General features: G+C 39.9%; 1 protein-coding gene across 1 annotated transcript in view; it reads right to left on the bottom strand.

Moving 5' to 3' along the window:
* Positions 1-11,148, bottom strand: part of eng (endoglin) — a 31,285-nt gene extending 20,137 nt beyond the window's left edge. Inside the window, exons 1-2 of the mRNA XM_026355085.1 lie at positions 11,049-11,148; positions 10,009-10,214 (exon numbers count right to left, since the gene is read on the bottom strand). Coding sequence (XP_026210870.1) covers positions 10,009-10,066 — 58 coding nt within the window. The 5' untranslated portion in view covers positions 10,067-10,214; positions 11,049-11,148. The remainder of the gene's footprint in view (positions 1-10,008; positions 10,215-11,048) is intronic.
* Positions 11,149-12,182: the final 1,034 nt, after the last annotated feature.

The following is a 12,182-nucleotide window of genomic DNA, read 5'->3' as shown; positions in this document are numbered from 1 at the left end:
GCTGTCCTCCTCTCTCTCTGTCCTCAGTCATCCCTCCCTGACCCTCTCTTGCTGTTTCACCACTTGGCCTCCAAAATCACCCGATGTGATTCCAATTGAGATGGTTTGGGATGAGTTGGACCAGAGAGTGATGGAACAGCAGCCAGCAGGTGCTCAGCTCCTCTGGGAGCTCCAAAAAGGTTGTTGTAAAACCATCCCAGGTCATTACCTCATCTGAGTATGTGCAAGAATGAGAGTGTGCAAAGCTGTCATAAAGGCAATCAGTGGCTACTTTGAAGAATTGAAAATAACAAAACATGTTAATTCATCTGTATACTTCAACAGACCACTAATGATCTTTTTAACAACACTATGTGTTCAAATTAACAAATTTAGCAAACGCTTTTTTACTAGAAATATATTCAAAGGCTTATAAAAGTGTGATCAGCAGCCAAAGTGTGCAGCCAAAATCAATAACGGTGTTTGAGAAAGCACATTTTTGTGGACTGAGCCAATATCTTGGAGCAATGAATACCTTACAGTATGATGCAGTTCATCTGTTTGTCTACAGAATCCTGGAGCCACAACTAACAAGAATAACACATAATACAATTCGCTTCATGTCTAGGGTCACAGGGTCCAGGGTACTTTTGCTTTTCTAGCCTGCAGGGTTTTCTACAAGATAGAGGACTGGTTAACCAAATCACAGACGTCCGTTTTCCGCATGTGTTCAATTATGCATAGCCAGTACAACTACCATGACCATTTTAGGTAATATGAGGATCAGCTTCACATTCCCTAAGGACAATTATGTATTGCTTTCATAAATTTAATGAGTCATTAATCCTGCTTTGATATGTTGCTCAACATGTGCGTTTTACATGCTCGCTTTCTTTTTCTTTGGATTTTTTATTTATTTTTTTGTTCTGTAATTTGAGCCGCTGTGCTATGTGGATTTTCCTGATGTAAGAGCAAAAAAATCTTATCTTTTATCAGTGTTAGTCAGTTTCTGTTGTAATTTCTCAAAATGCATCAACTTTATTAGGTCTATAAACTACACTGTAGCTAAAGGTGAAATAGGGACCTGTCAAGACCTGACACTAACAAGTTGAGATGTACAATACTTAACATATGCCAACCTAAATCCCCTGTATGAAACTTAATTGTCCAGAAAATAGTCCAGATTGCATCATAGCTAAACCGAGGCCAGAGAAAACCAGAAACTTGAGGTGATTTTTCAATAGCAGTGATCAGAGTAGCTTTACTCAGTGTGGACGTCCTGTGTTTCGCCTCCTACTTCTGTTTTTCCGTATAATAGTCTCAACACAAAAGCTGTAAATCCCTGACACCACCTATCATTACCTGGTAATGGCAAATGGGAGCACCAGTACCTAGAACACAGACAACTCTGTGACTCAGCCATCACAACATTTGTGAAGGCCAAAAAACTGCATTTATACTAACAGCGAAGTATCTCACTTCAGGGTAGCACACCACATTGGTTGTAATAAATAATGTGTTGCAAACCATCAAATAGAATAAACTCAAATTAGTTTTCTGTGTGTGTGAATGGAGAGAAAGTAGAGCGGAAAAAAGCTGCAGAAAACCTCTATTGGCTGGGAGAGGAGTGACAGAACACCTTTTACAAAGAGTTGGAATTCTTGTTCCTTATATTGTAAATGCCAAACAATGTTAGGTTTTTACATTTTTGAACTGTAACTGCAAAAAGTACCTGCTTTGGTCCATCATTAGCCAGTCATTACTCTTGTGTGTCAAAGTGTACTTTAGTCTAAATGTTTGCTGACCTGGAAATGATACCCTCTGTGGCCTCTGACTGCACATAACTACACAAAAAGCAGAAGCACACTTACAAGCACTGCTCATTCTTTTCCGTTACTATATATACAGTATAATACTTCTTGTTTCGCCCATCTTCTGCAGTGTCAACATCTCACTGGTCAGCGGAATTTAAAATTTGATGACCTAAATGTATAACTGAGAACGATAAGAAGGAATAGTGAAAATATATTTCTTTAATAAGCTACATAAAGAACAAAGTAAGGATAAAGTACAAAGATGTGTATTCAGATAAATATCTCCTTGAGCTAATATTTTGAGATTGTTCAGATTTGCAGTATATAAAGATCTGCAAGTGATTTAAAGATTCCGCAAGCTGTCGTCCTGTCTCTGACACAGCTGCATCAACTTGCAGTGCCTAGTACTAAGGCAGTGGTGACCCCTTGAATTTTTAATTTCTATCACATCATAACCAAATGTTGATTTAGATTCAAGGCACTGAGTACATGTTGCCCAATAGCTTGCTACCTTCTCACTCACATCAGGTGGCTTGATTTCACACCCTGTATTTCATGCCCTCCTGTGGAAATGCACATCAGCTACTTGCCTTGAGTTTAGATGCAAAATGATGACTTGAAGAACTTGGCCGATAGAGGCACTGAAGAAAAATACTGGAGGGGAAACCCTTACAGCAGACAAAGTCAAGACCAACTGTCTCCCTTGCTCCCTTGGGGCAGCGTAAACTGTTTGTATCCAGGGTCGGGCGACGGAGTCATGATGGGGAAAGGGGAGGGAGGGGTCAGCAGTCCTATCGCAGTTAGTTGAAAAGGGAAAGGGGAGACTCGAGGCTGGCTCAAGTCTCTCTTTCGACTCCACACACACACACACACACACACACATATACACACACCTATTGTCCCGATGTTTCCGCAACTGCAGATTGAGGCTTGACCATCCACAGGAAGGTAAACAAGCTCTTATCAGTCCTCTGCAGGGGCCTGTACTGTCCCCTGGCCTCTCACCCCTGCATGCTACACGTTACACAGCGCTTAAAACACACCAGCTTCCTGACTATCTTACCTTAATACTAAGTTCTGAAGTTCTATCAAAAAAAAAGTGCTGATTAGCCTTGTCAGTTTAATGGCATAAGACTTTTTGTGTGTATGTGTGTGTCTCTGTGCCAAGTCTTGCTTCCAGTGCTTGCTGGAGAGGAACTGAGGATGTGATAGTGGGCCTGGAGACAGCCTGTCTTCACACTAGCTCTGTTTACACCTCTGGGAGCCATTTGTCCGTCATCTCATCGTTGTCGGAAGCCAGAGGAACAACAAGTCCAACAGAGGCGTATAGAAGGTCTATGGCTCACATCCTCTGTTGTTCACTCACTCACTTTATGCTCTGTCTGCTGCTACTCATTATCCATTTCATATTCTTTGATGCAGATTGGCCTGATTGCATGGACTGTGGTTCTTTACAATCAAGCAGCAGCTGCAAACATCATTTTTATGTTGATCCTCTTATACGGTTTGCCTTCAGGTGATCCAGTTTGTCTACTGGGTAGGGCATCTTTTCCATTTACTTATGCTGAGGCTAGATTTATAGTTTTAATTGATGTCTAGACAGACTAATGCAACGTTTCATGCTATACCCATGCTAGTGAAGCAGACTGAAGTGTTAGAGATTCACTGCACAGTGGTTGCTCCCAATCATTCAAGATTGATGTAGCTTTGCACAACATATGCTTCATGTAGAGCCAACAGAGATTAGCCCGTTTTTCTTCACTGATTGCATGTAAATGTTATTGCATACCAATATGAAGGTAGCATAGTAATGACAGCTCTAACATTTTTAACATATTTAAAGTGAGTGAAAGCTAAGGAATGAAAAAAGTGCTATAGAAAAGTGCAATATACAGGCTTGGAGAGGCTATCACAGCCAAATCAGAGTACCTGATACTGTAATAGGATATTCAATTGGGTAGATAACTGAACAACTAAATGTATTAGCTGAATTATTAGCAGCAAAGAAGCCACTCTTCTGCTATGAGCTGAGAACGTACTGTACATGTAAATGTGTAATTTATCCTAATATACGTCAGTAAGAACTTAAGAACAAAAGCTTTTGAATAAACTCACAGAGAAAAGTATGAGATGGCTTCAAGTTTATGAATTCATTTTCACTATTTAACTAATGTAAGTGTTAGGATAGGGAGAGTTTTGACAAGTGTAACTTTATTCCCTCCAGCATCTGTGAAAAGATTATTAAGTATCCCAAGTTTGACTGCTGGATTTGTTGTAGTTGCAATATATGAACAGATTAAAATAATCTGTCAGATGTCCCAAGGCCTTTTCTTTGAGTCACACATTCGGCTTTCTGACATATCATAGAAATACGTGCAAATGAAAAATCCAGAGTCCAAATCCAGGGAGGATTCATTCATCACATCAAACCTACAAACACACACACACACACACACGCACACACACAAACATCAGAGAGAGACTTCAGATCTCTAAACACAGATTGACCAGTGTGACACCTGGATCAACAGGAAAATTACACACCCACTGCTCGTAGCAAGAGGCTGCGCCAATTTACAGCACTGTCCTGACTATTCAGAGATAAATCTATGGAGACAGACAATGTGCTCTCTAAGAAAATACACTACATTACATTACTATTCTCTAACTGGATGGTTAGGGTTAATATTGATTCCACAAGTTCGTTGGAATTTCTTTTAAGTTATTTGTCATAAAGTATTTTGAAATGTTTTAATTGGAAACATGTTATCTATGTGTATCTGGCAAGGAATCCCCCAAAACATTAATTAAAGCCACTACTGAAAGTTTTGGCGAAAAGAATACATTTGATGAAGAATATGTTCCTGTTTGGCGAGAGCTGGGAAGCCCTCCCAGTACTTTGAGCACATTTGACTTGAATTCATGTGTGAGTCAGCTGAGTTTTTCCATCCAAATTCTGTGTTAATATACAGGTACATTTCCTGTGTTTGTGCAGACCCCAGCGTTGACCACAGGCAGACAGACCTTGAGATAAGAGTACATAATAACATGCCTTATCTGCACAGACAGCAGGCATGTTGACATGGGCACAAGTGGTCGCCATGCTGACAAGGCGTTTATCTCACCCGCTACTAATGAGTCATTCTGTCTTCATGTAACTGCATAATGAAAAGCACCGGGCCACAGGGTGTAAGACAGGACAGTCGCACAGTGATGATGTTCAGGAGAAAGACTAGATTTGGCAAAGAGCCAGTCGTGACATGCAAAACTCTTCCTATACATCAGCTATTTAAAGTCTAGTGTGTCGTTTGTGTTTGAGCCACGCTGCAGTGCCATTTAGAACAATAGGAACCCAGTTATGCAACATAACTGAAGTAATACAGATAATAGTCAAACACTACATATGGTATACAAGTGCTGCTGTCTCCAACATACTCAGATTTGTGTCCCAAAATATTTCTTATGCATTAGGACACAATTTAATACAATTACAGAGGGCAGGGTTATGTCATTGCAAGGACATTGCAAGGACAGCTTAAAATACTGTATGAGGCGATAACACAAAAGAACTGCTAGAGTGCTTCCAAGTAACAAAACAATGATAATACTGAAACCTGTGATTGTATGATTAATTGTTTTTATCAGATTTTCATTCATTTTTTTTACAATACAAAACAAATATTGGTAAGTTCCCGGATTTATTTTTAAATCTAAAAGTTAGGTTATGTTTTCTACTGTATGCCATTCATGCAGTTTAAGTTCTTTTTTTATTTTTTATTTTAGGGCGTAGAGATGTAAGGAAGCGACAAATACACTCAATTCTACACTAAATTGTTGGCTAGAATAACTATGATAACTACTGAAGTGTTAGGTAGTGAAAATCATGTGGGAACAAACTGAAGAGAGGAAACTTAGCGTTAGTGAGGCTCCTTCACACTGCATTCTGTATTCAAACAGAGGAAAAGCAAAGCAGTCAGAAAAGGATTGTTATTTGGGAGGGGCATAACACTGAAGGAGATTGAAATCGGTCTGAGGCAGCGACAAGTGGTCGCGTCTCCCTGCCACCCAGTCTGACTGCAGGCAGAGCTGGCTCACTACAGTAAAACAGGGGAAGTGGACTGTTTTGACTCTCAGCGCCATTTTTAACTTTGACGTTTTTTTGCATGTTTTTTTTTTTTTTCTTGCTTTCAGTTTTTTTCCACAGCATGCTTTCCAAGAAACTTTCATCTCTTTCCATTTTTTTAATCGCCAACAACCAATTTTTGTCAATTAAGAAATTCCAAAGGCGGTTTTACGCTCCTTTTTGTGTAATTACTCATAGTTTTGTAATTTTACTCATTTAACTCAGTCTCCATATTTCCCTGATTTTATCTCTGTCATGTCCCTCCTATCCCTCTGTTTAATCCTCTACTTATTTCTATTTCCCCAAATCTGCCTTCTAAACCACTTATCTGCTCTTTGACAGTCACATAAATTTGATCCCCCACTCCCTCTCTGTCTCCATGAATCAGTCGCTATGAAATCTGTTATCTCTGTTTGTCTGTCTGTCTGTCTTGTCTGACTCTCTTTCCTTCTTTGAGATCCATTTTCAGACTTCCCTCCCTCCTTTCTCAGTAGCTCGCTAATCACTTTTGTACTTTTCCTTCAGCCCGTGGAGGAAGACTCATGGGTAGGCAGAAATGCAGCAGGAGGTCTGGCAGTTAACATCATGATGCCTGGCTCCCACTGGGAAAGTTGTTGCAGCAGGGGGCATATTCAACACTACTTCCCTGCCAGGAAATGCCGGGCACACAGTGGACAAAATACAAAGACTTCAGTCAGACACATAGATAATTGTTTATGTGTCCAACTGCTTCAGCCGGTTTAAGTGGTACCAGTTATTGTGTTTGCAATTATAAAGTGGTCTGGAAATAACAAATGCCTTATGAGGTAGTATAAAACTACTGTACATCCCGTGTAATTAGCAGCTAGTAGGACAAAATCAGAGAAATTTCTTGAAAATCCTTTTAAGGCCAATCAGCCTGAAAAAGCTAGCTACAAAATATTCATATGTTAAAGTTCTAGTATTTAAAAGTTTAAAAGGACTCCAGTATTATAAATGAAGACTACATAGTTTGCTATAAAGTTTGACAATTTCTTCTGCGTCTCTAGAGGAGCTGGGAAAATAAGCCTGTCATAAAGCTGAAATTATTATTCCACTATTGCACACCCACCACCACCTGTATGGTTTTGGCACAAAAGAACAACCCCATTTTTTTCTTCCATGAAAAGAAAAGGATTTTAAAAAATTGTGGAATTTGGCCATATTGTGCACCACAGGTTGTCAGAGATAAACCTGTCGGCTGGACCATGTAAGGCCTTCAAAACAAACAGCAAAATTTAAAACACAATTAACCTCACAGGGAGGCAGCATGCTGAAACTAAGACTGCTGTGATGTTGTCTGTTTTACTAGAGCCTGTCAGACGCCTGTCAAGAGATTATGGATGAGCTGCAAACAACAAGGACAGGCTTGACTGATCCCAGCATAGAAGAGCTTTTAATAATCAAGGTGTGAGGTGAAAAGAGGGACGGGTTTTATTTAGGTCTGAAAGACATAGGCAGGGAGTGATTTTATAAATAATGCAGAGCTGACGAAAACAGGATCTCAAGACAGAATTTATCTGTGTTCATCAAATATCAGGGTAAGATTAAGAGCTTTGCTGGGTTCCTATGCTTACAGTTCAAAAAAGGCAGACACAAAGTCAGCTATAGGAAAAAAAGAACTGGTGTCTGCTGTGCTAAACGGAATAACTGTTCTCCTCTCTTTGTCTTTTAGAAGACAGGATTGGTCATATTACTTCATTTTAATAAAAATACATCCACCTGAATAGTGTATTCAAAAGCCAGGGGGGACATAATGAAGCATCGGTGTGTCAGGGTTATGTATCCATGATATCTATCTATCAATACATAGAAAATCTGGCATTGAATTTTATAGGTGGCTTTGATCTTAATAAGAATTTGTGGATGTAACCACCTTTGAAACATCACAACTCGATGTAATAACCCTGTTATCAAGGAGCTGAAAGATACGGACATACAGACTGTTTAAATATAGCTGAAGATTTAAAACAAATAAGGCACAATGTACTATCTGCTGTAATTGGCCATGAGTGTTGTGGGAGTTGTTGCAAGCCAGTATTGATTTACTTGGACTTTTTCTGTACTTCTTCCTCTTTTGAGGAACTTTTACATTGTGTCTCCTCCCACACTGAGCTGCAGCTGGAAAGATGCTATTAAAAAACAGACCTTAAATCGCTGTGAAAATATAGGTGCCGTGTATTTTTTTCTCAAAATTCCATATTCAGTCTGCAAATGTTTAAAGTTGGTTTTATATAGAGTGTACTGTCGGTCTTAGTGTGTCACACCGACGTCTGTGTTTCTTTAGTTCAACAACAACACAGACCTGAGCCCAGGAGACAATGTCAGAAAGAAAATGAGAAATTATTATGACAATATAGTGATAAATAAACAATAAAGAGACGGAGGAATTCATATGTGTCACAGCGATGTTTTGATTAATGCTTCAACGTTCAGTACACAGGGTCAGAGTACCCCGCTGTCTTAGAACAGTGTCACAGCTCCCTCTGGGTTTTCTCCTAAAGCTGCTGTAGCAGATGAAAAATAAGAGAAAAAGAAAATCCTTGGAAACCTCTTTCAAGAAAGAACAAATTAATAGCAAGTACAGGACTATGTGTCACAGAGGCAATTAAGGCTGAACTAAACAGCCTCTTACTGACTCCACCAGCAGACAGTGAGACTGATCCCCTGCAGTGGAAGCTACATAAGGTCAACTCTCCACAGGCCTGCCAGTTGGCCAAAAAATACCTCTGTATCCATGCCATGGGCGCCCTTGCTGAGAGGGTGTTTAGCACTTGTGGCAATATTGTGATTTGTCATATAGTAGGTCAGCGATGAAGCCAGGTTTAGTGAACAGGCTTGTTTTTTGGCACGTGATCTTAACAATGATGTGTGCTTGCCAGAGCCATTTGCCTCATTTAAAAAAGCGAGTTATAAAAAGCCAGTTCATCGTTTTCTGGTGTGTGTTTATAAACCCAGTGTATGAAAAGGCTTATTTGGTGCTGACGTGTTTGTTTCACTTTCACTGTTGGTTGAAGTTTTTTGTTTTGTTTTTTTTCCAGTGAATGCAGACAAGATTATCTTGCTGATAGTTAATGTATGTAAAGAAATGAATGTATATACTTTTAACATCTTGTATATTAGGACCCTCAGATAGTGGACATTGTCTGAAACTACAAACCAACAGTATTAAAGAGTTACAAAGTCTGTCAATTCAAAACTCTCCCACCTGGAAAAAAACATATTTGTAATTTATAGTACCTAATACAATTAACTTGTCAAACAGTGGATCTGGACTGTTATATTGAAGATAATTGCACAAAAAGGCAAAAATAATCAAGGAATAAACTATGTTCTATTAGAAAACCATGTGGCCACCTAAACGCAACGTTGCTGCAGGGAAGCGAGACCCAAACAGCTAGAAGCAGCACCGCGGAGCACTGGTAAGAGCTCAGCCTGGATTATGGCCTCAGGGCACAGGGAGGGTTTCAGATCCCATTGCCACCTTGTAGGGATTACAGGTTTCAATTTGATATGGGCAGCCAGAGGCAGCCAGTGGAGGGTGTGTTCGAGGGCACCAACAGAGGAAGATCACATATTATCTTGTTTCTCGCACCTCGACTGTCTTTTTAGAAAGAATTAATTTAACTACATAAACAAAAGCTTCCAAGGGAAACTCAGTGGTTCAATACACTGAATATGATTTAGAGCAATACAGGATTTGAATGTAACTTGTGTGCCATCATTTATTTCCCTAGTCTAATAAAATATTGCATACAACAGCATATATTCTTTAGGTTGTTGTAGGGATAAAACATCTTTCAAGCTCTCTCTACAGATCAGCTGTAAAATCCTGACTTAGTTTGTAAGAACAAAAAACACCAAAGCAAATAACACACTTTTATGTCTTGAGCTTGAAATGACATTAGAATACAGGACAGGACAAGAATACTATCTGACACTGAGCTTTAGGTTGATTGAAACATGTCCTGAAATTCTGTCTAAGGATATAGTTTAATATGAGCCCATGTATTAGCATGAAAACCAGTAACATATCATCCAAACTGGGAAAACACTAAACACCTGTTGACTTACCAGAAGCTGCAACGGTAGCACAAAGAAGCAGGGCAAACCGCACCATGTGACCCTCCATCTCTGTTAAGTTTAGGTTTCAAGAGTCGCTGGGAGCTGAGTCTGGGTCTCAAGGGTGTGAAGACGCTTGGGCAGCGGTCGATGTGTCCTTGTCTAGTGGCAGAGCAGCAATGACTGTGGCAGCAGAGGAGCAGGCAAATCCAAAATATCTAAAGGTTGAAAAGTCAGGAGGGGGGGGAAAAAGAAGGAGGTGGGGAATCAGTGATGGCTACAACTCTCATGTGCACCCCCCTCATGATTAGTGAACAATGTTAACCTGTTATGCAACACTGTACAGAGGTGCATTCCCAGATGCTGATCAATCATATGGTTATAATTATTGAATACTGTGCCATTTAGCCTCATAAGACACCTGGTTAAATGGCAGCTCTGTGTAATAAAATCATGCAAACAACCCAGTGAGAACTGATTCCGCCTACAAACGACTCAACAAACTGACAGTGTTGCTTGAAAGCGGCACATTCCTCCAGTGAGATGACAGGATTTTACTTGAGACAAGCCCAAAATATTTCTTTCCATCTTCCTGACGCACAATGAGGGTCTGAACCCACGGGTTATCTGGTGGTCACTAACTTCAGGCCAGTAGTTTCAGGAAACACTAGGGCTTTCTTTAAATAATATCACAATGCCGGGATCAGATAAGAAGGACATAGCTCTTGTTATATGATTCATATAGGGAGAGAGAGGAAGAGCCTGTGTAAACTGTTTACGCGCTTCTGAAGACAAACAAAAAGAAAAGTCACGTTTTGCCTTTAACCAGGCGCAGAACTCCTCAAAGCTCAGCTCACTTCAATAAACACACATAAACGTATGATAATGAAATAAATCCTGCTTAAGAGTCGTATGTGACCATTATTGAACTCAGGATCGTTCAGCGTGATATGTTCCATACAGACATAAAGAAAAAAGGAAAAGTAACGGTGCAGTCTGGAAAAACTTTACTTCGGCTAAGTTAAAAAGTACAGAGGTGAAATCAAACTTACTTTTTGAGGAAGGGTGGCTTTCTTCTGCGAGACAGGCTTTATTTCCGAGGACTACGAGGATGTGGATGTGACTGCTTTCGGCTTTGTAACGGTGTCAGGACTTTCCAGACTTTTTGTGTCCTGCCTGGTCCTGGGCGGTGCGCATTGTCTGCGCAGCCCTCCCACCGGCCTTGTTCCAGCTCAAGTGCTGCCCATGTCCTGCATTGTCTTAAAATAGGGTACTGTAAATCCAAATGCCATGTCGTGGTGATTTGAAAGCATTGAATGTTGCGTGACAGAGTTGTTTTATGCTCTGATCAAAGAAAGGTAGACACTGCACCTCCAGCTGTCTTCAGAGGAATATTGCAGTGCTTAGCAACTTGATTAATCGGAATCCTTAAATAACAAAGATATACTGTAATGTGCATGTATGAAGTAATGTTACAGCCTATAATGTGTTTAGGTTTAATATTTAACAAGTTCCAATATTAGCCTATAAATGATGAATTTGATGATCTCAAAACATGTTCACAGTAAACCTAATGGATAATATTGGTTTCATCATGATGATGACAAGCGCAGCACATCCCACATTTTGGAGATGTAATTTTTGGAAAGTCAAACATTTAAATGAGTTTGAAACGCTGTCATGTTGGTTATGTGATAATGTGACCCATTGAGGAGGCATAAAATGAAGGTAGAGGTACCCACAAGTGACGTTCTCTACTAGAAATGATCCAAGAGAAGTGATCCTCTTCATTGGTTGTGCATTAGGGTCAACGTTAGGATGTCACACCCTAGTCACCCGACCTGACCCCTTCTGACTTGTGGCATTTCTCAAAAATCCAGACCAGCATGCATGAAAAATGGATGGAACAGGGATCAGAAGGACACAGTCAAGATGGTTTTAAAAGATGTACCTGTTTGTGGAGATTAAGTGAAGAAGCAGAGGACAAATAAAGTTTCTGAGGGTTAGTTGTTTTTATTTTTGGAGTGTCACCTTTACTCTGCAAAACTCAATGGACTTTCAATGGAAATTATAATTTCTCCTGGTTTTACACTAACATATCAAGTTGTTATGTCTTTCTGTGATGACTAAGATTGGACAATATTCAGGGATTTACTACAACGGATCTGAATTTTGTGGAGCCACTT

The sequence above is a fragment of the Anabas testudineus genome, chromosome 12, assembly GCF_900324465.2.
Source record: "Anabas testudineus chromosome 12, fAnaTes1.2, whole genome shotgun sequence".
Classification (NCBI taxonomy): domain Eukaryota; kingdom Metazoa; phylum Chordata; class Actinopteri; order Anabantiformes; family Anabantidae; genus Anabas; species Anabas testudineus.
Note: the sequence above shows the minus strand (reverse complement) of the source record. Positions and strands in the feature narration are given on the sequence as shown.